The sequence below is a fragment of the Cnephaeus nilssonii genome (assembly GCF_951640355.1).
Source record: "Cnephaeus nilssonii genome assembly, chromosome: 1".
Taxonomy (NCBI): domain Eukaryota; kingdom Metazoa; phylum Chordata; class Mammalia; order Chiroptera; family Vespertilionidae; genus Cnephaeus; species Cnephaeus nilssonii.
The window spans coordinates 44,126,851-44,153,169 of record NC_137072.1 but is presented as its reverse complement, the minus strand read 5'-3'; the positions used below and the strand labels follow the sequence as shown (position 1 = coordinate 44,153,169).

The 26,319-nt window shown below is 47.6% G+C and overlaps 2 protein-coding genes across 6 annotated transcripts in view; one reads left to right on the top strand and one right to left on the bottom strand.

Annotated features, from left to right (window-relative positions):
* HADH (hydroxyacyl-CoA dehydrogenase) overlaps positions 1–1,669 on the top strand; it is a 45,303-nt gene extending 43,634 nt beyond the window's left edge. The window contains exon 8 of the mRNA XM_079777322.1: positions 864–1,669. Within this exon, the coding sequence (XP_079633448.1) occupies positions 864–982 (119 nt within the window). The 3' untranslated portion in view covers positions 983–1,669. The remainder of the gene's footprint in view (positions 1–863) is intronic.
* Positions 1,670–9,780: 8,111 nt separating this feature from the next.
* The window catches only part of LEF1 (lymphoid enhancer binding factor 1), a 114,917-nt gene continuing 98,378 nt past the window's right edge, over positions 9,781–26,319 (bottom strand). For 2 of the 5 annotated variants that reach the window (XM_079767192.1, XM_079767195.1), the window contains 4 exons: positions 25,185–25,292; positions 22,759–22,807; positions 21,960–22,000; positions 9,781–10,917 (listed from right to left, as the gene is read on the bottom strand). In XM_079767192.1, coding sequence (XP_079623318.1) covers positions 21,966–22,000; positions 22,759–22,807; positions 25,185–25,292 — 192 coding nt within the window. In that variant the 3' untranslated portion in view covers positions 9,781–10,917; positions 21,960–21,965. The other 3 variants (XM_079767191.1, XM_079767194.1, XM_079767193.1) reach the window with 2 other exon arrangements.

Genomic DNA, 26,319 nt, shown 5'->3' with positions numbered 1-26,319 from the left:
ACTGAAATTCTAAGGGGTCTTAGGAGACTTCCCGAAGTCCTGCCCACACAGCTTAACAACTCAAGTTACTAGGTGGTAGAGGAAGGAAAAATGTGGCTGCCTAGCATCTCTTCACAGGGTACCTTTTTCATTTTTAACTTTTCACTTTGAAATAATTATAGATTCACAGGAAGTTTCAAATATAAAACAGACAGTCCTATCTACCCCTTTCCCAGCATCACCCCGCAGTTCCATCACAAACCACAGCACAGTGTGAAACCAGGAAGCCAGCACTGACGCATTGTGTCCTTCTCGCACACACACTGATTTGTATGACTGCACTGCAATCAGGATACCCAGCCATTTTCTGTAATGTGTCCACTTTCCTGTGAAGGTTCTGAAACGGGGTAAAAATCATTATTAAAACGGGCCTACTGAGGTTGAATGTAGCTCATACTACCAGGTTTCACAAAGAATATGTAGGTGTTTGGGAGGAGTGAGGAAGGTTCTACTTGAAGCATGAACTTTGGAATTTTAAGAGAATGTAAAATACCAGCAGCAGCAAATTTGGATTTTTCACATGTTCTGAAAGTTGTTTGACTGTGAAGGGTTCAACCGCAGTTGAACCAGTCATTTCAGGAAGAGTTTGGATAAACAGGAGCCAGGCCTCAAGCAGCGTGGGGTGGGGGGAAGGCAGGCAGCTCACCTCCTTTGGGGCCCTGGGGCTGCACCAGCTCAGCCTTTCTCTGCCGTGTTGGCCTGAGGGGCACCACGCCCAAGGGGCTCTCCCACATCAAAGTGGGACTTTAGTCTTGCCCTGGGAATGCTGAGATGTGAAAATAAACCCAGCACTTCATCTGAGCCCTCTTCCCTCCTCTCAATAGGGTGGCATGAGATGGATACACAGAACCCCCTGTTTCAGCCCAGCCAGTCCGTGAACAAGATGGTAGCAGAGAAAAAGCTTGGCAAGAAGACTGGAGAAGGGTTTTACAAATACAAATGATGCGCAGCTGCTCCGGCTCCGGATAGAGCCCCTCAAGCTCCACTAGCAGCCGCCCCAAGTGCCCACGGGAATGCCCTGGGGTCGACCTGCTCCCACCCAGCACAGTCTGTGCGATGTGCATTTGATTGTAATCTGTCTGAAATAATTATTTACATGTAGCAGGGTTCTCTCTTGAGAACAAATTCCCTTTTTTAGTCTGTTCATTTCTGTGTATTTTCTAAAAAGCTTTACACCCTCAGTGCCTTGGAGCAAACATTTCTTTTGAACCTCATCACTTTGATAAAGCATTGCCTGGATTCGCGCACTGGTGGAGGGAAAGCACTTCCTCTGAGAGCGTGCAGGGTCATCACTGCCACACGGGAGGGTCCTGGGCGCTGGTGCGACCGTGATGTGTCTGTGAAGCGCTGTAGGGAGCAGCGTCGCATCTCACCTTTGTGAGCAGGTCTGCTGCCTGCAGCTTTGAGCCTCTCCCCACATCCTGGGTACGACATAGTGTCCTGTCTATCCCACTCATCATCTGCTGGACTGGCAGGAACGTCGCCACGCGCTTGGTTTGCAGGAAGAGGTTCCATTCACATCTAAAATCTGGATGAGTATAGTCTCCCTCTCTCTTTTTCATGAGAAATCGTTACTGCAAACTGCCTACAAATTGACTCTAATAAAATACAATCTTTTAATCTGTAAAAAATTTTGATTGAAATAAACATGTATAACTTTAAATGGTAACATGCTTAAATGATTACAAAAGTAAAGGTTGGTAATTTAGCCGAGAGCTGTGTCTCACCTCCTTCGGTCCATTGCTATTTTAAAGCGGCAGTGTTGAGGAGGTGTTCGTGTGGGGGTGTTTGTGGGGACCTGACTGTAGCCATCACTCCAGGTTTCTTGCCAGTAAAACTATGGTTGTTAAGTATGCTAAAGGCACAGAAAACAATTTTTAAGGAACATCTGCTGCTTTGCCAGCAAAGGGAAATAATGTAACATAAGCTTCTTTAATCATTGGCTTGAGAAAGTGTCTTCCAAGATAGAATTTTGAAGCTGGAAGGACATCAGAAACCCTGAGGTCCATTGACCTCATTAACAAAGACCCTGAGTTATGTGCCCAAGGTCACCAGAAGTTTTGTAGCAGAGCCAGGATTAGAACTAGTTTTGATGATAAAATAAATACAAACTAGCACATTTGGGAATTTCAAATCCAGACTTTCAAACAGGACTGTCCCCAAAATGGGCATCCTTGTTTGGTGTCCTGGGGCATAAGTCTAATGGTTGAGAGATTGCCACCCCACCCCCCACTTCATGGTAAAAGGGGGCTTAGTAATTTTTTTCTTGAATCTAACTATAGCATCATAGGAACATAAATAGGTACATGCATTTCTACCACAGAGACCCTGGCTTAGGAAGCTTTTAGGTTATTCTTATAACACATTTCCTCACGCGAAAAAGGAAGCACCTGCAGTGCCACCACGCTTCCATCACTAAGGGTCACCCTCGTGCCTGAGCCCTGTGCTCTCAGGCTGGCTCTTGGCCTTTGACCTGCGTCTGGCCTCCGGCAGGGCTTCATTTCCTCTCACTGACCGGAGTGCCTACAGGATGTGGGCCTTTGTCCTGAAAATGGCAGGGCTCTTTCTTGACCCCTCAATTCAGGGAAGAGAGAAGACGGCAATGGGGCCATCAGCCTGCCAGGATGTGAGGGTAGGGCCACAGCAATCCTTTCTGGCTGAGGTTTTTATATGCACTTTCAGCAAGTCAAAAAGGCTGGCCTCTGAGCATTTTTATCATTTTCAAAAAATTTTCCATGCATCATGTTTGGGACCAGGAAGCAATGTTGAACATTCTTGTACAAAGAGGCGTTGTTGGTGGGGTCCTCTGAGAGCTGCTGCCCTTTGCTGAGGTCTACGCTGCAAACTGGACTGAGGAGGAACCAGAGGGCCAGGCTGACCTCCACTGCGCTCAGCGGCTCGTCCAGGTGGATCTGCGAGTCTGACTTCATCACCACGGCTTCTCACCTCCCCAAACTCCTCCCAACAGCCACCAGGCTCTTCCATCAGATCTGGAAGGAGGGTACTCCTGCCGCCCCCCCTTCCCTGGTCTCCTATACTCTCTTCTTAGTGATTATGTTCCTATAATAGAATGAAACTTTGATATTAGGAAGAACCACACAACTGATGACATGGCTTGTGAAAAAATTTCCGGGAGGCTCTGAGCATAGCCATCACCCAGACTAAGTTAGGCTTAGCAAGATGGCGTTCTCTGAAGAATCGTTTTAATGCTTATGAAGATGTCTTTGTAAGATAAAAACTGGCCCTTTAATGTTCATAAGATTCACTATGAATAACAGTTTCTCGGGGGAAATGGTTGGCTAGCTTTTGACATCAATGGTAAGGTATGTTTCCAGTTCGGGGCCTGTGACATGGTGCAGTGTGGGGCAAGGTCTGGCCAGATCCTGGAACTGCGAACGTATACAATTGGGGGTATAAAATGATTCCCCACTGGGTGTTACAGAGTAAGTTTTCTGACTCGTTAACATGGCAACTTTCAGAAGCTCGTTTCAGACTCAACCACTAATTGGCAGAGAGGATAGAACTCCTGTTAGTCATGGCTTACACAACATACTCTGCTTTCTCTCGTGGTTTTCACGTTACACTTTTCACACATTTGAAACAAATTTTTGTCTTGTCCCATCTTGATTTTAATTCCTTTAACATTTCAACTTCAGTAACTAACCAGTTAAGTCTACCAGAAGTACAAGGTGTGGCTAATTTTGTGGGACCAATTTTCTTGTAAACAGGCACTGATGATACATGAATAGTAACCTAAAATGTGCTTTGAGCAATGGGAGCGTTGCTGTTTTCAACCCATTTGTTTGTGCAAATTATATTTTTAAAATCAGTCTTAATATTTTTAATCACAGTTTTTATTTCTACAGCAGGAATGTTAACTCCTGAAAGACAGAAAAATCCCATCATTGACATGAATTCAATGTTTTATTTAAAATCACCCTCTGCAGCTGCTGCAGAATTAACTGGAATACATGATTAGTACCATGGGCTTTGGAATGAACCAGACTTGGATTCTAATGCTCAGCCCACACAACCTGAACAACCTCAGGGATTGTCTTCCGGGTGCATCTGGCACAGTGGGCAAGACGATGGCCCCTCGTCCACAGGGCTGCTGAAGACCAAACAAAACGATGGCTGTCACAGGCTGAGGTGGTGCTGCAGGGCAGGCTAATTGTGACCACCTCCCTCCTCTGCCCAATTTGGAAGGAAGCCAGAGTTCTTCACCGCCCGCAGGCTTACAACGGCCTGGACATTTCACACGTGGCGGGGGTGTGCTGACTATGGGGAAGGGCCCACGAGTCTTATAAAAGAGAGTCTGAGAAGTGAAGCTGCAGGGCCGCCTGGTAAGAAGATAAGTGATGGAGCACCACCTCGACTGCCGCTCGCTCCCTGGGAAGCTGGTCAGGCTGGTCGGCTCCTCAGGAGGGAAGCGCACACAGGAACGCTCCCAGGGAGCTGCAGGGCGGCTGTCGCTTGGGTAAGGCACATTCTGTGAGTGGGTGGTACACTGGATGATTTATTTAAGACCCCAGGAGAACAGCAAGTGTGGAGGAGAGATGGTCCCAAGATTTTCCCAGCGTGGTAGTTGGGGAAGTGATGGAATATGAACAGAAGAAAAATTAGACTTTCATCCCATCTTCATGTAGTCGGTCAAGGCAAAGCCCTTCGCGTGGCGGTGGGACGATGCAGGCCTCCTTGCTGGAGCCGCTGGGTGTCTGAATGGGGGTCTCCAAGCCTCAGCAAGACGCCTCAGCCCTGCCTGGGATACCCCACCAGGAAAATGCAGACGGTGTTTCGGCGACAGGGACCAGAAGGGAAAGCCTGGAATAGCAGCTGTTGGCTCCCCGGTTCAGAAGGCGGGGAACTGAGCAGCCAGAACCAGCGTGGGGAGGAAGACCTGCTCGAACTAAGGTTTCTGTTTGGGGTAGTTTGAAGGACTCACCCCTAAATGCCTCATTCTGGGGCCCTGTGCAGGTTTGGAGGCACATCTGGGAAGGTAGGTGACTAGAGCGTTTGAGCCTCAATGGTCCAGTTGAGGGAGGGGGATGGATCCACCACATGGGTTTGTGGTGGGACCGCCGCTGTCTTGCTCGGCTGCGTCAGCAACCTGGTTCGAGTCCCGGGGAGAGACAGCTGCCCTCAGACCGCTCCCAGGTGAGCAGCTCTTGTTAACTGGTGTCAGGTGAAAGGTGGCGCCCGGGGAGGGACGTGGTCAGGAGCTGAGTCACCCAAGCGCATCCTGGCCTGGGACCAACTGCCCCCTCAGCACTCCATCTCCTGTGGACTCTGCCAATAGCTGGCAGGACGTTCTTCAGTCCTAGGCCTATGGTAGTGATTAATGCTTGTGTTTTGATTCTTCTCTGCTGGCCTGCCTTTCCTGTCCCGTCTCCTGTGTGTTGCGGGTTCTCTTGCTAGGAGAGAACTAGTTTATAGCATCTTTTTACTAAAATGACAGCTCTGTCCAGTGCTGGGCGGCCAGGGAGGGACAGCACATCTCACTCCCTGACCTGCGTTTGCAGCCCATCCCTCCCCAGGGACCACAGCCTTGTTGGGACTCCGCACTCCAGGGTTTCTGATCACCACTTGCAATTCCCCTTCCGTAAGGTGCGAGGGGGGAGAGACTGAAGAGTAGGATAGAGACTCATCCAGAAGCTTCAGTAAAAGTTGGAGCGGCCACATACGAAGAGGGCTGCATTGGCATTGAAAGCTCATGAGCCCAGCCGGATGGCTCAGTGGTTGAGCGTCCACCTATAAACCAGGAGGTCACGGTTCGATTCCCGGTCAGGGCATATGCCTGGGTTGCGGGCTCTATCTCAGTAGGGGGCATGTGGGAAGTAGGTGATCAATGATTCTCTCTCATCATTGATGTTTCTATCTCTCCCTTCCTCTCTGAAATCAATAAAAATATATTTTAAAATATTTTTTTTTTAAAGGAAAAAAGAAAGCTCATGAAAACGGGCCAGTTTTTGTGAGGGCTGCTGGGTGGGTTCCAGTTCTCTGGGACCGGACACCCAGGAAAGAACAGCCCAGCTGACTGGAACCTTAGGACCAGGGTAGGCACAGCCTGTGACGGAGGAGACTGCCGCAGGCCTTGCTCTGGGTGCTCAGGGTGACCCGAGCTGGTGTGGAGGGCAAGCTGGACTTGAACACCTTTCTGCAATCGGCAGCAGGAGTCTGACCTAACTTCGGTAGAGTCTGTAACAACAAACAGGCTGATTGGTGGGGCTCCATTCTACTTTGGTGGGCTCATAAGTTAGAGATGGAAAAGAGGAAGTGACTAATCTCCTAATTCCACTGGACTGCAAAGTCAAACAGTTAAGCAGTGTGATTGCCTATTCAGTTAAGCAGTGTTATTCTATCTGGCAAATCATACATTTCCTGCCAAGTTCTCCCATTTATTTAAGGGAAATAAACATTTTTAAGTAAGTTAGCTGGTAACATCTCAAGCTATTACAGATTAAGAAAAATACTTAGTAAACACGTTAGCGTAGATGACCCAGTTTAATCCAAACCCTACCCATTTTCCGTATTTCCTTGATCTTTGGTCCAGACGGATTGGTTAGGCTTGGTTACCAATTGCTTCCATGGACAGAAGAAACATGTTCACATGTTTTATGGCTATAGGCAGTACAAACACAATTGTTTTTTTACACTAAGGAAAGAAAGTGTGTTTAATAACAAATTACAAAACAATTCAAGGGGAAATTCATTTATTAGTTATTTCCTATCTGGCAGGCGTCTCTCCTTTGTGGAGACGTCTCTTCATTTAGCCCACAGAGAGGTATGCCCAGAGGGGTGGGTGCTTGGCACCCAGCAGTGGTGGGAGGGGGTGTTGTCCGGCTCTGTGACTCCAAACCGGGCCTTCCCTGCTGCACCACCTCCTTCCTAACATAGAGCTGGTTTTTAAAGTCCAAATTACTATCAGCAACAGAATGCTTGTACATTCTAACACATGAGGTGGCGAATGAGCTTGCAAACAGTGCAAACATTTTTCTGGTGCACCACTGCTTCAGCATAGCCCACTGGCAGGTGCTCAGTGAGATGTACTGAATGAGGGTGCCGGGCATTTCTCTTACACCAGTTGCTGTGGCCCCCAGCGCTGCCTATGATAGACAACATTAGATTGTTTCTCAAACGGGGCAATTAAGTGAATAGCCAGTGTTCACTTGAGTTCTTCAAGTTTTATCGTAAATTATTAATTCTATATTACCTAATATGTATAAAGTTCTAAGTTGGGTTGTCTAGTGTGAGTAATGTTTATTTTCAATAGCTGCACTTGTACGCCCTTCCCCTAGCCTCCCTCACCACCACTCCTGGCAGCAGAGGAGGAGAATATAGGTTTCCCCATTAGAGAGGTGCGGAAGTTGAGCAACTTCCAAAATGGTGCCCACTAAGTGAGAGCTAACAAAATCAATGATCTTATTTTCCCCCTAATACACTTAAGTAAGCATTTAGAATCTCATCATTCTATTCGTATTAAGATGCTTAACTGCAAACTACCCTGGTAAAAAAGCAGTTCAAACTTTTGTGTGTATGTCTGTTTATATCCCTGGAAGTTAAGGCAGCTCCTAAAATTCTCTGTATGAAAGATAAAATTCCATGGGAAATATGGTAAATGTAGTTTGTACAACTACTGTCATGTGGAATATGCTTCCCTTTTTTGTCAGAACATGCATTGCTCCCTCGTGATTTTTCTCCTTTAAAAGGAAAGCCACACAGACATCTCGTTATTGCTCCTGGGCCCTGAGTAGAGGTTTTCATATTGTTGCAGCCTTAGACCAAACTATAGAGGAAAAAAAAATATTGTACTTGGGATATCTGTAGTCAAGAACCTGTTCAAAGGCTCCTTCCAGCTAATCAGGTCGTTGCCAGCAACCCTAGCAACCAAACAAGTTAAACCAGGAGAAAACACCCCTTCGAAGGGCCAGTGTGCCATCTGTGGCCTCAGAGAAGGCTGGTTCCCAGAAAAAAGGCGGCCATCGTCCTGGAGGCAGGCGATCAGCTCTGAGCTGCTGCAGGGAAGACCAGCAGGAGCAGCGGCTGGAGGAGCCCTCTGCCCAGCCGCCCAGGATAGCTCCCCTTGGTCTGTGCCTCCAGGGGCTCTGGACTCTCCTTCCGACTCTCCTTCCCCGGAACCCTCTGTGGCAGAAAGCAGGATTTGGGCTGAATGGGCCAGGCTTGAGCACTGTGCATCCACATCAAAGTTCTCTGGGACAAGTTATCCTGAAAGCAAAATAAAAAATGAAGAGGGGCCCTAGCCGGTTTGGCTCAGTGGATAGAAGGTTGGCCTGGGGACTGAAGGGTCGCAGGTTCTATTCCAGTCAAGGGCATGTGGCTTGGTTGCAGACTCAGGGGATGTGGGGGAGGTAACCATTCGATGTTTCTCTGTGTCTCCCTCTCCTTTCCACTCTCTCTAAAAAACCAATGGAAAAATATCAATGGAAAAACAAGAAGAGGGGCCTGGGTTTGGGGAAGGAACCACTGGCTCAGAGAGGATGCAAACAACCCATTTCTTTCAACATCGTTACTCATTTTTTTGTGTGTGAAAATTGTGGAGCGGGAACCCATGGAGAGGACTGTAGTAAGCTTGGGCAAGGCTTGATTCTCAGCTCTGTATCCTTGCTGTCTACTTAATAGACAGGCCTTTATTATTCATGGATTTATTTCTAAGATCCAGAAAAGCCGATTAATATGTTGCTACAACCCTTCCCCCAGTAAAAGTAACACTTAATGTCACCTTTTATACCATTTTGTTGGATTTTCTAGTCAACTCCTGAAAAAAGCATGGTGGGGCTTCAGGTATAACTACTTGGTTGATGTATATTAAAAAAGCTCAGATAATTTTCAAATAAATATGAAACCTTTATAAAAAGTAGGTCCCCTGAACATAAAATAGACATTTTTCCCTGGTTCAAGTTAGGACTAAATGAAGAGGAATTGGAGAGGTTCCAGAGGATAGTAATAAAAATGATTAAAGGACTGATGATGAAAGGTTCAAGGAGTTGGGATTACTTAGCCTGGAGAAGAGAAATTTGAGGGGTGATTTAATGGCAATCTTCAAGTACAGTATGTGGAGGGTTATTACAAGTATGGTAGCCAGCTGTTCCCCAGCTGTATTGAAAGTTGAAAAAAAGAGATAGGATTTCAGCTAGAGACTTAAGTTAGACCAGTGGTATAAATGGTCCTCATGCTATCTCAATGGATGGGAGACCATCGTGGAAAATCATGAAATACTGATGTTTGAAGCGCAAATGTGTATTTTTGGCTAAGTCAGATACCAACCTATATGCTAGTAATGTAACAAAAGCTTAAGGGAGAATTCTAGAATACAAACTCAATACTGGGGACATGTTGACTTTGGGGAGACGAGAGGGAGTTAAACTACCTTCCTTCGGCACAGGGACACCTTGACCTGGGGACCCAGTTTGAGAAGCAATGAGCTGTGAAGTGGAAAGCGCGGCACGCCTGCAGACACGGCGGCAAGCTGAGGGTGGAGCCCATGGTGATGTCTGAGGGGCTCGGGAAGGGAATCAGTGCCATCCGAATCCTGGGGACGCTCTTCTCCCCACTGGCCCTGACTTCATCTACACCTGGAAGGAGGTGGAGGGGCCCGCTCCGGACAAGTTCCTTGGAGGCGTACCTCAGTCGGGGACAGAGCAGCTGTGGCCTGGCCCGTGGAGTTAGTTCACCATCACCAACTCCAGATGATCAGGAACTTCATGCTTTAAAAAAAAATTACACTTTAAAAAATTTTTATTACAAAGCTTCTTTTAAAAAATGCTCAGCACGTTAACGCAAACTGGAATGACAAACGTTAGATGACAGTTTGGGGCAAAGGCTGTGCCTTGCTATTTAAAAAAAAAAAAGGGGGTACATCAATGATCATTTTAACAACTGGCATAAAATCCCACTAATTGGCTAATAAAAACAAATACAAATACAAAACATTTAAAGTAATAACAATTCAAGTGCTGGGCTTTTTACAAGAAGGGGTGAGAAGGAAAGAAATGAAAATTCACTGCAAACTGGACTACCGAAAGTATCTGTTAAGGTTTACCATTTAAAAAAAACAAAAAACAAAAAGGAGATCAGAAGAAAAATAAAATGGAATAGTACTGCCGACTGTGACCAGCAGAGTGGACATGGCCACTTACTGGACAAGATGTTGCTCAAAAAACAGTGGCTTCTTTTCAGTTCCTTTTTATTTCAAACTTTTCCAGATCTTTGAATTTTCCTTAAAAGCTCATAGCTAGCAAAATATACAAGAAAATTAAAACTAAAAAGTGTAAATTAAAAAAAATATTCAAGTTTAAAAAAAAAGGAAGCAAACTTGATCCTTTTGCACTGTTAAATAAAAGCTTCAGGGGAAAGGCAGAGAAAGAAAAGCGAAGACGGAGGCGGAGAGGGAACTCGGCCACACGTGCCCGCGGGGACGCCGACGACGGACGCGCTGGCTGCTGGCTCCAGGTGCTCGAGGCCCGCGGGGGCCGCCCAGCCACCGTCCTTGCCAAGAGGGTACAGGTACGGATGCAGGAGGCTCTGGGAAGTGCACGGCGGACACGCGGGGAGGAAAGCGGCTCAGGGGGCCCAGGGCCTGCTGGCGTTCTCATGTGCTGCTGAATTTTCTTTTAAAAAACCTTTTACGCTTTATGGTGGACCTTGGCTCTTGCGGTAGATGAAAGGGGGTTCGGCAGTGATTGTCTTTGTGGGTCAGTGTCTCTAGCAGTGACCTCAGGGTGAAGGTGGTGCCGGGTCTCCTCTGGGGTCGACGGGGCAGGCCGTGGAGACAGTCTGGGTTTCAACAAGCTTCCATCTCCAGGAGGGGTCCCGGGGCCGCCGCCTTGGCTTTGCACGTTGGGAATGAGCTTCGTTTGCCACCTCAGGAAGGAACACAGGAGATGCTGTTAATGGGACTCTGTCTAAGGCCTTGACAAGGTTTTCCCCTCCACTGAGCACAGTACGTGACTTAGGATCTCTGCATGGAATGAGTCCACTTTGCTGATTTGGTGATGGCTGCACAAACTGCCCCATGGTAGCCCCGTATCCCCAGACTACGTGAGAGGTAAGTGTATTTTATTGAGATGTTTATTTTGGTTCCACGTACGTATATACACATGTATAGGTTATGATGTGAAATACACTTTAAAAAAAATCCATTTAATACTTTGGATCACGGACAAACATGAACTGTAATGGCGGGCGATGGCCACATCAGGGGAAGAGTTGTTCTCTAAGTGTTTGGGTGTTCTGTGCACTGTGGGGATCCGCCGTGTGGTTTTCCTACACAGGACTAACCCCTGCTCCCATCAGCCCGCGCAGGCACACGCCCACCACCAGCCCCTGCGACCGACCGACCGGCCGACCGGCATGTGCTCCGTCCACACTCAGTCCACTGCGCGTGGGCCTCTCCAGTCTCACTTAAGACTTTACAGTCCTCTTGTTTTTTTCCTTCCCAGTAACTAAGATCTCTAATCACTGTTAGCCTTGGTACGTACACTTAACAAGTGTTTGAGTAACCGCTGTTTGATATGCTGAAGATGACTTTCACAAAGGATCCCCAAATCCTAAAATGAGCTGAGATTTTCTAAAGCAACTAAAAATAAAATAAACGCTGTACCAGGATGAGACCAAGATGAAGGGAAAGTGAAAGCACCCCGAAGTTTGGTTCCTTCACCCGGGAAGGAACCTGGGGAGGCCGCCCCGGTCAGACGACCTGGGTCCCTGGCCATCTCCGGTGAATCCCAATATTCGTGTTTGTGCTGTCCTTGTTGCCAGCAGAAGTTTTCTTTAAAAAATTAATTCTAATAGTGAATTTCTTTGTGCTTTTTGAGTGGAGAGAGACTTAGAGGAGAAATAGAAGGAAGCTTTGAAATAGTTTCATATTGCAAACTGAACCTGGGTGGGAGGCTGCAGTCTGTCACGTGCTGTTCACGGAAGGAGCGCGCTGAGGGGGGTGGGCCCGCGAGGGCAGGCGAGGCAGCGCCTGAGGAGCAGAGAAGGCGTCGGTGCCTGTGAGCCTGGGGCACGGTGAGCCCGGGGCACACTAGCTGCTACTGGCATGACTGGCCTCCAAAGGACTCACCGAACCTGCGCAGAAACTATGTGTGTCTGGGTAGTTACTGAAAAGATCCTCGGGTGGTCAGCAGGCTGCAGGAGGCCCACGGTCCCTCATCCCAGCCACAGGCTGGCTATGAGGTCATGAGGTCAAGACCTCCAAGGCCCTGCTTTGGCCCTACTCCCTGAGCAGGGCTGGACACCTGACAGCCTGTAGCACCCCCACTTCGCTCTCCGAGGTGCCCTTTCCCCTCCGACCTCACCCCAATGGGCCGCCGCCTCCTCCCGCGCTGAGCACAGCACTAACACAAGTGTCAGAACAAGCGTGCTGTCCGGGCCCTTCACCAGAGAGAACGTGCGCCTCCCAAAGGAATCTCAGCAGCTAGCGAAGCCGTTTCTTTCCCAGGTAGCCACACACTCCCCCGCCGCCGTTTCATTATGTGTCCTCTCCCAATTCCTCTGGAAAAGCTGGCTTCGGAATCCTCTGTACAAGGGCCAAAAAGCAGCGTGCCCCCACTGGGACACGTTCCTAACAGTGGCACGAATATTTAAACACGCGGGCAAAGAAACTGCCTCGCTCTCAGGTAGGCGGTCCGAATCTGGCTGCTTCTACACACACAGGGTCGTCGGAACAGACCAAGTCTTACCTCCAAGAGGGACCACTGGGGGCTGGCAGGGTTGCTCACAGATATAAAACTGGCCAAATCAAGAGTCTTTTCAAGAAACCACAGGCATGACGCTGGGAGACTAGAGACTTCCCACATCTGAGGCTCCACTGGGGGCTGTGGCGAGGCTGGGCCAAGCCAGGCGAGCCCCGGCGCAGCCCAACCCACCAGAGAAGCGGGTGCAATCAAAGCCGCAATTAGGCTCCCACTTCAAAGGGAGCGGGGAGCCCTGTGTCAGAGCTCAGGCTCCCCCGCCGAGAGTCACTCCCGAGGGTGGGCCCTCTGGACAGCCGATTCCCAGGAGGCACTAGGCCACCGCCTCCCCCAGCTGCAACCCATGATGCTCTCTCTCCTGGACCAAACTCCAGTCTTGACAAAAGATCCCACCAACCAGATGGAATCAGAAGCCCAAAGGTTTCAAGATGGGCCTGCTTTGGAGCGAGAACCAGCACTGACTCGGAGGCGTTAGAGCTTTCTAGGTTTGACTCAAAAGCGAAGAAGCGAAAGGGGGTCATTCCTGCTCCATTAGCTCTAACAGGAGAGTCTGTGAAGCTGGTGCTTTGCCAGCCCATGCCTGCGGGCTCCGCAGCCCGGCCCCGGCCCCCAGCGGGGAGGTCAGCGTGTGGGGGACGCTCTCCTCCGTGGGGCCGCAGAGCGGGCTGTAGGAATATGGGAAGACCTCCCCCAGCCCCTTGGTGTCATGTAGTATCATGTCCTTGTTCAGAAACGGTGAAGAAGGTTCAAAGATCAGAATAAAAAATCCTCCCTTCATCCTCCACCCAAATGTGACTAGCATGAAATCTGAGGAGAGGTACCTGTGAGGTGAAGAGAGGCAGGTTTTAATTGCAAAGTTTGCCTCCCAGCTGCGCACGGCACACCTCACGCCAACTGTCGAAGTGTTCAGCCTGCCGCAGGGCAAACTGACAAAATCCTGTGATTTCAGGGCGTGAACTCCCGCCTTGCGCAATGTCATGTATGTCAGGCGAGAAGCGCCTCCTTCCAGAGCAGGAGGCAAGCGTGACGGAGCTAGTCCGGCCGTGGTTTAAGAGGGGGCTGGGGCATATGGTCATCAAGGGGCGGATCCCAGGTGACCCCCGAGAGTACCCTCCTGGCTCCCTCTGGGTCGCAGCCTTGTTGATTCCAAGGAGGCCTTGTCTGCAAGAAGCTGGTGAGGGGGAAGGAAAAGCCATGTCCGCCAAGCACAGGTGTGCCAGGCCCTGGCAAGTACTTGACATGTACAGCGTCAGGTAATCATCACTTACAGATAAGGAAATGGGGGCTGAGTGAGGTTAAACAACATGCCTGAGGTCACCCCCCCCCCACACACACACACAGGTGGCAGGAATAGCGTTTGAGCCCTGAGCATATGTTCTCTCCACCACACCTTCCTCTCATTCTGTCAGAAAGAACAAAGCAGCTCACTGCAGTGCCCGGACAGCTTCGGCAGAACCGCCCCCCTCACCTGGCTGTCAGTCAGCCTGGCAGCTTCAGTTCTACAGAGCACAGCTGAGGACGAGAGCGTGGCAGAGCCTCCAGCTATCCCAGTGCTAGCAAGTTCCCTCACACAAATGGCACACACTCCCCTTCCCCGTCAGAGCAACCTCCACACGCCAACTGGGGGTGGGGGGTGGGGAGGGGGAGGACATGTACCTTCCATTTATATATCATTTAAATAAGCCTCGTCTTCTCCTTCCAGCTCCACATCATGTCAGAAGGCGCATATTACTGTCCAAGAGGGGTGGAGTCTCAGACAGAAAAGGAACGCACAAAATATTGTCAAAATCAGATTTTAAAACAATTTTTTCTTAATCCTCACCCAAGGATCTGTTTGTTTTTATATTGATTTTGAGAGGGAGAAGAAGAGGGTGATAGAGAGAGACATGGATGTGAGAGAGAAACCTGGAACCTGCAATTAGGTATGTGCCCTGACAGAGAATCAAACCCACGGCCTTTTGGTGCACCAGAAGACACCCCAGCCAACTGAGCCACCCGGCCAGGGCAAGAGCAGAGTTTTTAACAATCCAACATGACAGGGGTCATTAAGAATATTGGCCAACAGCACCAATTCCTCATTAGCATGTATTATATATGTCACGTATGTGCACTGTGGAATAATGACAGGAGGTATTAAGAAATATTTAATTTCCACGAATTCTGTTGAAGAAGATGAGCTACACCCAAAAGAGTTAAATATTACGTGCTTTGTTAACTTAAATAAAAGGCAAATCTAGAGTTCTCTGGGAAACCCTCTTATTCAGAAGGGCTGATTTCCTTTATAAATCCAGATGGCTCAGTGAGAATCAGAATGTTCTGATTTTTAAAAGTGTCCAAAATACTTTTTTTTCCTGTTAACTAGTCTGTGCATTGATCTTTATTCAATTTCATGAACAAACCAAATATTACATGTCTTAAGAGGGTTGAACGGGCCTCACACTTCTCTCCCTCCTATATTTTAATGGCACGTGATCAACATTGAGAGCCAAGGGTCTGGTTCCCCGTTTCTGTTACCCAAGGCAACTTACACACAATTCTAGCTCTTTTGACCAGGAGAGAAGAAAGAGGAATTGATGGCAAGGACACTGCAGCACGGCCGAGATTTCAAAAGCTTTCCCCATGTGGGCAACCCCCTCCCCATGTCTTCACTAACGCACAGCTGTCTAGATAGAACCGCCCTGTCGGCTAAGCTAACAGGCCAGGCCACAGCTGACCACAGAGCTGCAGTGCACACCTGTGGGCTGCTGCCTAGCGCTCCTCTCCTCCCCACTCCTCACACCCCGGGCTAGAGCAGTGAGCCCGGACAGCCACCTGTACAGCGTGACCACCTCCTCTGGCCACGGCTGATGATGGATCGGGTGGAAGTCTGTCCGGCTGAGCTAGGCCACCCAGAGCCCCTTCTCTGGGATTGGAAAGAATCGCATCTCTTTGGGAGACTGAGATTGTAACAACACCTAAGCTTGGGAGTTCTGGACTGAGGATCAAAGAACTCAGGAAGTCAATCTGCAGGAGGGAGAATGAAGCAATTGTCAGGGAGGGACGGGCGCAAGAGGCAGGAAGAACATTTGGACAGCTTTCCCAGGCCACCCACCCTCCAGTACTCTCCTTAGCCCAACTGTCTGGCTTCCCCTAGATGCTCCTGATTCCTTAAAATAGATTTCCTGCCCTGCTTACGCTAGCATGGGTTCTTTCTGATCCTTGTGATCTCGAGGCGCCCGTCAGCAGTGCACAGGAGGCATCCTGCAGAACGGGCAGGATCTGAACACCCGCAGCCCACATACAGCGTGGTCCAGACACTCAGGGTCCCCAGGCAGCCACCTCTAAGACCGAGTGACCAGGCCTGCCCTTACTTGCCGATGTCACATTCCTTATTGAATGCTCTCACCACGGAGTCCCTAGTAAGGAACATGGTAGTCAAGTGTCAGCTGTGACAAGTTTCGCAGGGATTTGTGGGGAAACATAAGAGGAGGGAAGACACAGGCAGGCCACCATCTCAGACAGGAGCATGCCTAGGGCAGGGGCTGAGTGTGAGCCTCTCCCGCCACCAAGACCTCCACTTCCTGGGCAGAGTAAACGGTGGATCCTTTACAAGGCGAATGACACGCTACCAGGATCCAACCGCTGTGGAAATGGCAGAGGTGGCCCTGGGCAAGGCCTCCATTCGAAGGACCAGGCAGGTGGAGCAGGTGCACACGTTTTCCCAGGACACGCGGACTCGGCCCACGGGAGCCGCACAGCACCACTGCCAGGGCTGCTGTGTCCACCCCTGGGCTTCCCTTTCCAAAAGCCCCAATACCCGTGTCCCCTGCTCAGTGCCTGACACACTCAGTGCCTAAGCGTATATTAAAATAGTTCTTCTAATTAATTTCCTTTCAATGTGCACGAACCCGTGCACCAGGTCACTAGTCTGAAATAAACGTTTTTCTCAACAAGACCACTGAAAATATTTAGTCCACTCCCTGACTCCAGGGCAGGGTACTTCCTGGCTTCAGGCCAGGGTCCTGAGAGACCCAGGCTCGCAGTCCTATCACCTGCCCTGAAGATGTCTCCGTCCCACTCTGTAGTCAGGCTGCTCTGTAGGGAGGCCTCACAGGACCCAGGGACCCCAGGTTCCCCATCCCTAACCACCTCGCCAGGCTCACAAATACCACCACCAAACAGAAAGCTAGAACAGTTTTTTTAAACATATAAATCTAAGCACTGCACAAATAGCTATTGTATTCTATACTGTACTAGAAATTACCTCCCCTACATACCTCTTGGCTCCAGAAAAATAAAGGTTAAAGTAAACACTTCAATTTCTCAGGTTAGCAAGTATACACGATAAAGCCAGAAGCAGGTGTGTCTGTACCGAGCACCTGTGTGCATCTGTGTCTGCATTGGACCGGAGGATTTTGCTTTTTTAGAGATAGCATGTTTCTACTTTTAAACCAGTTCTTTGAGGTTATATAATCAAAGAAAATACATTAAAATAGCACTAGAATATCTTCTCAATCTATATAATTTGAAGATGGTGGGCTTTTTTTTTTTTTTGTATTGGTTCTGCTAAAGTTACTAACCAAGTTGTAAAGTTGCATTTTTAAATCAGTAAACTCAGAATGATAATCCTCTCTAAAAAAAAATTCTAATTCTTTGCTTCTTTAATTCCTTATGAATCTTGATTAGCTCAGGAAAGGAAATTCAGTCTTTGATGATAATCTCTGACTTCTGACAAACTCTTGAGATGTTGCGTGTTCCAAATCAAACATGTACCAAAACGCTGGAAGCTCACAGCAACTTGATCCCTGTTCTCTCAAACCCAAGAATTCCCTCGTGACAGAGCAGCTCAAGTGCTGCCTACTCTAGGAAGCCTTCCCCGATCTCACTCTGATTTACGTACTTCCTGTTCTCTTTATACTTACATCATGCTCTGCATGCGCCTCCTTCCTAGCACAAAGCATATTATTCTAAGTACCCATTTGTGCATCTGTATCTTCTTAAATGGGGAGCACGCCAGGAAGGGACAGGGCCCAGTTAGCAAGCACCCCCACTGCCTACTGCGGTTCTTTACTCGCAGGAGTCATCCTCACTGTATATATGCAGAGAATAAACAAACAATTAGCCCGGCTGGCGTGGCTCAATGGTTGAGTGTCGACCTATGAACCAGGAGGTCACGGTTTGAGTCCCGGTCAGGGTACATGCCCAGGTTGCTGGCTAGATCCCCAGTGTGGGTTGTGCAAGAGGCAGCCAATCAACAATTCTCTCTCATTGTTGATGTTTCTATCTCTTTCTCTCTCTCTCACTTCCTCTCTGAAATCAATAAAAATATATTTTAAAAAAGGAAACAACAAAAAACACAAACGATTGGCATTCATGATACTTGCCTTCCAGTTGGACCCTAGGAGAACGTGTGCAGTCCCATCCCCTGTGGCCCTGCACTCCCAGCATTCCCACAGCCCAAAAGCTAAGGATGAACTTGGCTTTTGTGAAAGACCTACAGCTTGGGAATCACCTCCAACCTAGAAGAATGTCTTTTACAGATCCCATTTCTAATTGTCCTGGAAGTGGTTGCAAGGTATAGAGACTGGGTGAGTGCCAATTCTTTGTTTCAGCATGATTTCACCAGAGTAAGACTCTCCTCATAAGATCCAGAAGTGGAAACACACGGGGAACAGGGACACAGCTGGGTGTACAAGGAACTGCTTCATCGGCCAATTTTTATCTTGGTCTGCATGAGGCAACTGCAGTGGCATTTCCCATCAAAAAAAAAAAAAAAAAAAAAGGGAAAGCTTTAAGTGAAACATATCTTTTAAAGAGTAGAAACACAAGCCTCCAGGGGCCTTTTGGTTCGCCGAGGAGAGTCTTTTCCTGTTAGCAGGGCATTTTCCTTGGAGTTGATGGTTCCGTACTAGTTCAGAGTCATGAGAGTCTCTAGCGTTTGAGCAACAGACATGGATGAAAGACTTTCTTTAAGGACACCACAACTGTGTTACGTTTCGCTGTGTGCATAAGAGAAATAAACCATCTCAAAAAAATATCTTCCGGCCCAGCCGGTGTTGCTCAGTGGTTGAGCATTGACCTATGAGCAAGGTCAGGGTTCAATTCCAGGTTGGGCGCATGCCGGGGTTGCAGGCTCAATCCCCAGTAGGGGGTATGTAGGAGGCAGCCAATCAATGATTCTCACTTATTGATGTTTCTATCTTTCTCTCCCTCTCCTTTCCTCTTTGAAATCAATTAAAAAACAAACAAACGAACAAAAACAACTCTTCCTGTTGGAGTCACGACACCTCCCCTGCCTGGGCCTGTGCTCCATCAGCTTTCCCTGACTACAGAGAGGAGCAGCAGGACTTAGCTAATACTCCGCTACGTCCCTTCAGAACTGAAAACCAGCTGTGGGAGCTTCCACATCGCACCGCCCGCATGATTGATTCCAATCACGTGTTTTATCTGTCTTCCCTTTGTATCTAAGTGAAGCCAGCACTAGCATGACTCAGTCTGTCAATGGAGCCGCTTGATCACGTCAGCGGAGAATCAAACCCATAGAGGCAGCGCATCTAGGCCCTGACCTAGGGAGAAGGGGGCAGGCAGGGCGACCTATGCAGGAACAGAACACAACCACCGTGGGTACAAGTCATCGGAGATCACACAGGTGTGTAATAGTTACAAACCACACAGGCACAGATTAAGACTGCAGACTAGTGAATAAAAGAGACCCGAGTCTCTTTGCTAACACTGGGAGGCAGTGCAGACCACGGGGAGCAAAGCAGACTAGGAAGCTGGTCGGAGCTCTCAGTCCTGCCACGTGAGGAACCAGAGGCACACTGATTGGAAATGACCTGCCCCAGGCTGCACAGCTTACTCAGGGGTAACAGGAGGGGCCGGGGCCTCACTCCTAGTCCAAGCTCCTTCTGCAACACAAGGCTCTCTTTCCTTTGACTTTCCTTGCTTTGCCACTGCTGTTTCAGAACCATACACACAACACCCTCCATTTCTCAGGGGTAACAACTGGGTGTCCCCAAGTGTTACATCCTTAGAAAGGCCCTTTCAGACCAGCCAGCCTAAAGCAGATGCCAAGCCCAAGCCCCGTTTCATTTTGATCACAGCACATATACGTTCCCACTCATTCCTCATCAACCACCGCCACACCGCGGCACAAGCACCGTGAGAGCCTGCCTCTCTGCATTAGTTTAGAAGAGTTGTGTTTTAAATGATTTTGAGAGAGAGAGATTGAGAGAGATTTGTTGTTCTATTCATTTATGCATTCATTGGTTGATTCTTGCATGTGCCCTGACTGGGGATTGAACCCACAACCTTGCTATATGGGGACAATGCTCTAACCAACTGAGCTGCCTGGCCAGGGCTAGAAGAGTTTTGATATCACAGAACTACGGTGATGGGATTCTGAAGAACCTGGGAATCTGAGTAAGATCAGGGAGCTGCACAGAGGAGAGAGCACCTGAGTCGGGTCTCAGTGAGGGTGGAGGAGGGAGGCAGGCATATGTGGCACAGAAACAACTGCAGGTGGTGTTATCATCCCCATTTCACAGATGAGGAGAACGAAGATGAAAAAGCTGAAGTAGAGCCCTGGCCGGGTGGCTCAGGTGGTTGGAGCATCATCCCATGCACCAAAAATTGCAGGTTCAATTCCTGGTCAGGGCACATACATAGGTTTCAGGTTCAATCCCCAGTCAGGGCACGTACGGGAGGCAGCCAACCAATATTTCTCTCTCACATTGATGTGTGTGTCTCTCTCTCCCTTCCTTTCTCTCTAAAATCAATAAAAACATGTCCTTTGGTGAGGATTAAAAAAGAAAAAAGAAAAAAAAGCTGAAATAGATTGCCCAGGCAAACGGTGGATTTAAAATTCAGATCTATTTGGTACCCAAACCTCTGCTGGCTCCTTTGGGAAACTCCACTGACATTTCAGCACCAAAATGTAGTTCTAAAGACTAAGTAGGAATCACCTGGTTCTCGTCAAGAGCCAAATGGTCTGCAGGCCAGAGCTCCACTCAGGCCCCGGCCCTCCAAGCACAAGGCAGTGCGTGCAGCAGCCTCCACCCACCGGGAACTGCTAGGAATTCTGCCTGGACTGACCACAGGACTCACAAGGACAGGCAGGAGGGCAGGAGGGCAGGAGGGCAGGAGGGGCGGAGAGCGAGACTGAAGGCTGAGCGCTGAGGAGAGGGGAGAGGTGGGGCAGCACTAAGTGGTTTGCTCTGGATCCTACGGGCGGTGAAAAGCACGGACTGTTTTAGTCGGGAAGTGACATAACCAGTCTGTGTTTGGGCCAATTCCTCTGGGAACTGGCAGGAAAATGACCCAAAGGCTACTGCCATAATCCGATGGAAAGTTTGGGCTCCTGAGCTGGGCTGTGGCAGCGGCGAGTGAGAGAGGAAAGCCAGACAGACCCAAGAGACAGCACCTGGATGTGGCTGCTAGACAGACAGCAGGACCCAAGGTGGCTCCTTCGGGAAGAATTGTCACTGGGAGAAAATGCAGACGCACTACGTTTTGAAGACTCAAAACTTAGCCAAGACCAAATCAATGTACAAGGCAGGTTCCCTGGGCTGGTGGTTATGTGGTCAGAAACAATGTTAGAGCAAAAAGAAGTGAAATAAATGTTACTTGCAAATAGTAGAGGGAGATCTAGCAATGGTTACCAATAAAGAAAAATCTTGGTAGCAGAATACAATTAATCAAGTAAGTAGTCCCCATGCCAGGTTAAATAAATAAATAAATAAATAAATAAATAAATAAAGCACATCTTTCTCACTAGAAACAAGTGAATTACTTTTAAGTATCTGTGTGTCATCTCTATTGAAAGGAAGTCCCTGGAGAGCAGATGGTGCCGAGCTGAGACAGAATGGCCTGGGCTCCTCACCCAGCCCCAGGCGCGGAGGAAGACGGCATTTTGCTTGCTGGTTTGTGTTGTTGTTGTTTGTTTTTTAAGGAGGCAGATTTGCCACTCAGGGTAAGGAATGGCTCAGAAGAGAGTAAGGGAAAAGGAAACGGAGAAAGATTAAAGGAGGAAGAAGGGGAGAGATGAACGCACACTCTATTGCAAATACATAGCCGGTATAAAAACCATCAGATTTTTTTTAAAGCGCTAATTTGATTTTGGTGGAGTTTCCTCTTTCAGGGAGCAATGCTGAGTGAGCAAGGAGGTTCGCAAGCAAGTGCCTCTGTGTATAACGAACGTCAGCAGTAGGACCAGAGAGTCGTTCTTACCATGTTTCAGATGTAGGCAGCTGTCATTCTTGGACCTGTACCTGCAGAAAATTGTGTCTTTAACAAATTTTTATTGAAGAGGTTTTTGAACATTCCAAATATGTAGTAGCTACAACATCATGTGGACTGTTTGCTTTACTTTTTATGGTTCTTATACCAGCCGTTTTTATCTGTGCAGTACAAGTGACCTTACTTTTAATGAAAGAAAAAGGGGAAATAAATAGGACCTCACTGATTGATGCCTTGAATTAATGTGTAGGAAAGATAAACCCTAACACCATGTTTTATACTTTTAAATAACCTAAACCACAAAAAAGATTCTCAAGGGGATATAAGGTAGCATATTATAGAATCATCATAAAAAATTTTACTGTAAAGAGTTCTGCAAATAGAAGAACAGAAGTATTAATAAAGCAAAGAGAACAACATAGACAACAGAAGCAAAAACAAAGCAAAACAAACAACCACAGTTAACCAGGGTTCCAGGTGACAGGGTTGGGGAAAGGAGTTTTTAGATGTACCTGCACACAAAGTCACATTGAAAAGAAAGGTCTCTTAAAACATTTTTAAAGAATTTCAGGAGGAAAAGCAAAGTGGAAGTATCACAAGATACAGGTGCCGAATAAAGCAGTGTGTGTGTGTAGAAAGATGCAAACTACTTTAACCCTTTGCACTCGGATGTCGACTCGACACGGTTAGCAGTAGAATAAAGGAATCGAAAAAAGCAAGCGAGTGCAAAGGGTTTTAAAGGTGTTTGTCAGAAGCGTGAGGATTTACTGAAAAGTCACAGGGTGCCTACCTGATGTGGATTCCTGTAGTTTCTCTCTCTTCCTCTTCTTTTTCTTACCCTGGAAGAAGACAGGCACAGTGTCATGTTACAGACGGTACTGAGAACACATGGGTGAATGGGATACAACAATACAGATGGGCAATCAACAAAGAGATACAGATGACTCATATTCATTCATTCTCATTTTCTCTACCGCCCACCCCCCTGCCCTCTCTCAAATCAATAAACGTATCCTTGGGTGAAGAGAAAATATGTATAAAATCACATTAACAATAAAAAATAAAACTATAAGACCATCTTGAATATACTGTGTGAATACATGAAAGCATGTGTTTATACACATCAAGGTAGTTTTTCTTCATGTCCCAGGGCCTGACTACGGAGGCCATAAGACTTTGGAAAGTTGACTGGACTATCAACTTTGGAAAGTTGACTGAACTATCCTCACAAACACTGAGGCCACCGGCGGGACGGGCATGTGAGTAATAGCAGAGCGGCCTCTAAGGTTACTGAGGGCTCCGGAGGGGAGCGGACAGCCGGAGAGCATGTTCTCACCGGCACCCGCATCGCCCTTTCAAATGGTTTTCACATGGTGCGGCGAGGTTGTTTCATGTCGGGAACTGACTTCCTCACTTTCTCCTCCTCCCTCCCATTTGTCCTTTAACACTCATCTCAAGTGTCATCTCTTCCAGGAACTGCTTCTCCCCCCCCACCCCTCCCTCAGCCGGAGCTCACCGCCATACCTAACCCACCACAGGTGCTGCGCTGGGCGCTGTGTCCCCCAGTCCCTCCCCGCACAGCTACCCAGCACACACCTAGAACATGTGACTGCAGCCTTTGTGAAATAACCTAGACCAGCGGTCGCCAACCTTTCACACCTCATGGACCACAGTGGTCCGCGGACCACCAGTTGGCGACCGCTGACCTAGACTACATTTCAAGGACAAGCAGGTGTTTCAAGAGAACCTACAGTTATAAGCAAACAAAAAGAGCTACATCATTTGGATGCCTTAATGTCAACCTATGCAAAAAAAACAAAATTCATGGATGGTAAGCATAAAAATATTTTTCATAAAATTATATATAATACTGAGGTTATTAAGCACTAAATTTAAAAGCTCTAATAAATATTTGGCTGATCTCACCTAAGAAAATATGCGCACTGTTGTTGATTTATGAAAACCTCAGTTATAAAAGCTATACAAACAAATGGAAGTTATAAAATCTAAAATGCCATAGAATAATAGGGCATTTTAATAGTAAATCATTGAGCTATATTTAATATGATCTCAGTGAGGATCAGACTAGCATTCTGACACTAAAAGCTAAGCTACAATAAGGATAGTCCTGTTTAGACTATTCTTATACTGTTATTTTAAGAATACCTTTAGCTAAAGTGCTATCACTTGATTGACTTCTGTTTGCCTTAGTAATTAATAGGCTTATTTTGATTTATGATAAAAATTGTATGTAACAAAGCTGGGTTTCCCCTTCATTCAGGACAATCCTAAAATCAAGTTTTGCAAAAACAATTTCCTTTAAAAACGGTGCTGAGGAAAATCTTTCAAGGTAAATTCACATGACACTGGCTGCCTTTAAAACTTTCTTCCCAATGGAGGGATGAGGACAAATATGTGACACCTTAATCAATAAAGAAATTAAAAGAATAAAAAAAAAATGCCAAAAAACTTTCTTCCCATCTCTCCATATGGACAGAAGAGAGAGCAGAGGGAGAGAATGTTTCTTTTCTCTCTTCTAAAAAGTAAAAACTCACTTCTCTACTAAAGGGTCAGAACCAGAAACTTCAAAGACATTCAAGATGCAATGCTCATTCAATCTACACAGATTCATAGCACAGCACACACCTCCCCTGGGCCAGAGAGGGAAGGCCAGCTGCCCCGTCCCAGGCAAACCGCATCCCGGAGAGAGGCAGCGCCGGGTGAGAAGAGGACACTTCTGAAACCCTTTGGGCGGGAAGCCGATTCCCACTGAAAGGGCATGGCAAAGGCTCTGCCCAGAAGATGCTAATTATAATTCCTGCCCCGGGAACAGAAGCCCAGGGCAGGGGAGAAAACTCAACTCAAGCAGTCTTCTTAGGGAGGCGCTGGGAGACTGGGCCTGATGAGTTTATGGGCTTAAAAAATCGTTTTTGCCAACATTTCAATGATAAGGTCGTTTAATTATTTTTGTATGAAAGAAAACATAAGGTGTTTTCTTATTTATTTAAAAAGTTTCATTTAAAAAATTTATAGCCAAAAAAAAATTGTGACAGCTCAAAGCTTTCAAAATGTGATGATATATTATGAAGTCTCTAAATTTCCCAAAAGAGGACATAGCACCAGCATTAGACACACAGTGAAACACACTTCCTCCAGGAAAGCCATGGGAAGAAAGGATGAGGGACAGCAGAGCGCCGTGGGCGGTGGCGGCCTTACATAATTGTCTCTCGCGGACCAGCCTGGATAGAGTTGCATATGAAGCTGCCTTTCCTTCCGCGCTAGTTCATAATACTTAGCCTGCTCTTCGCGGGAGAGGGCGTGCCACTGAAACAGAGGGGGGGGGGGGGGGGGTAGAGACAAACAGAAGTGAGCAAAATAGACACAGTAGTATCGAGTTCATGTTTTCAACACCGAAGAACAGTAAGCACTTTAACATCGGTTTATGTGTAAATGGCAGAAGACCGAGAGCCGCAGACATCTCGCTGGAGTCTGGTGGCGGGAGACAAACTCCAACCTTGGTCTCTCTGTTCCGTTCTCTGATATCACAGGAAACACATCAAAGCCGACCCCAGTACCCAAAGTCACAGGATCTGTCACCCACCCGTTCTCTTTCCCAATACAAATCAAAAAGAACTTTCACCGCTCAACCTCAACGCCCAATTTAGCCCTTTTCATAGTTTGTAGCATATTCTGATATCTGAGCCTAAGTACCACTTATTTATGCAAAATGTGATAACTTCCAGATGTCTTTCCCACAGATACATCCTCACTTCGCATGGACCCTCTCCCACTGTCATATGGAGAGCCTGAAACCTTCATCATATGATCCTGTCCGTAAAGCAAGACATCAAAAGTCAGTCTGTCCCAGCCTCTTCACCCTCTCCTCACACTTACATGAACGCTAATGGTCTCCAGGGAGAACACGGATAACATGGTACACGCACACTTCATGGTGCTGGGTTTTCGCTTCCTTCTGATGGGAGGCAAGGAGCATGATCGAAGTTTACGTTGCCATCTAGAGAATTTGAGGCAACAGTACCTACTTTGGAGAATACAGTGGCTGATACCCTGCAAACTTCCCATTTGCCTTTCACATCACTGATATATATGTATATGGCAAAATAGCTTATGTAGGTAGGGCAAGGCATCCGTTTGGGATTTTAAGTAGCTTATACTTGCACACTGCTCTGCATATATTTGCCCACAACTTGCCCCAGGCCCCCAAAAGGCAGTTTCAAATATATTCCCTACTTCCTCAGTGCCCGGATCTGTCAGCAGAACCTTCCAGGAGACTGGCTGAGCGTTGGGGGACCCCCACTGGCCTGAGGTGATGGCACAGAGGCGGCAGCTG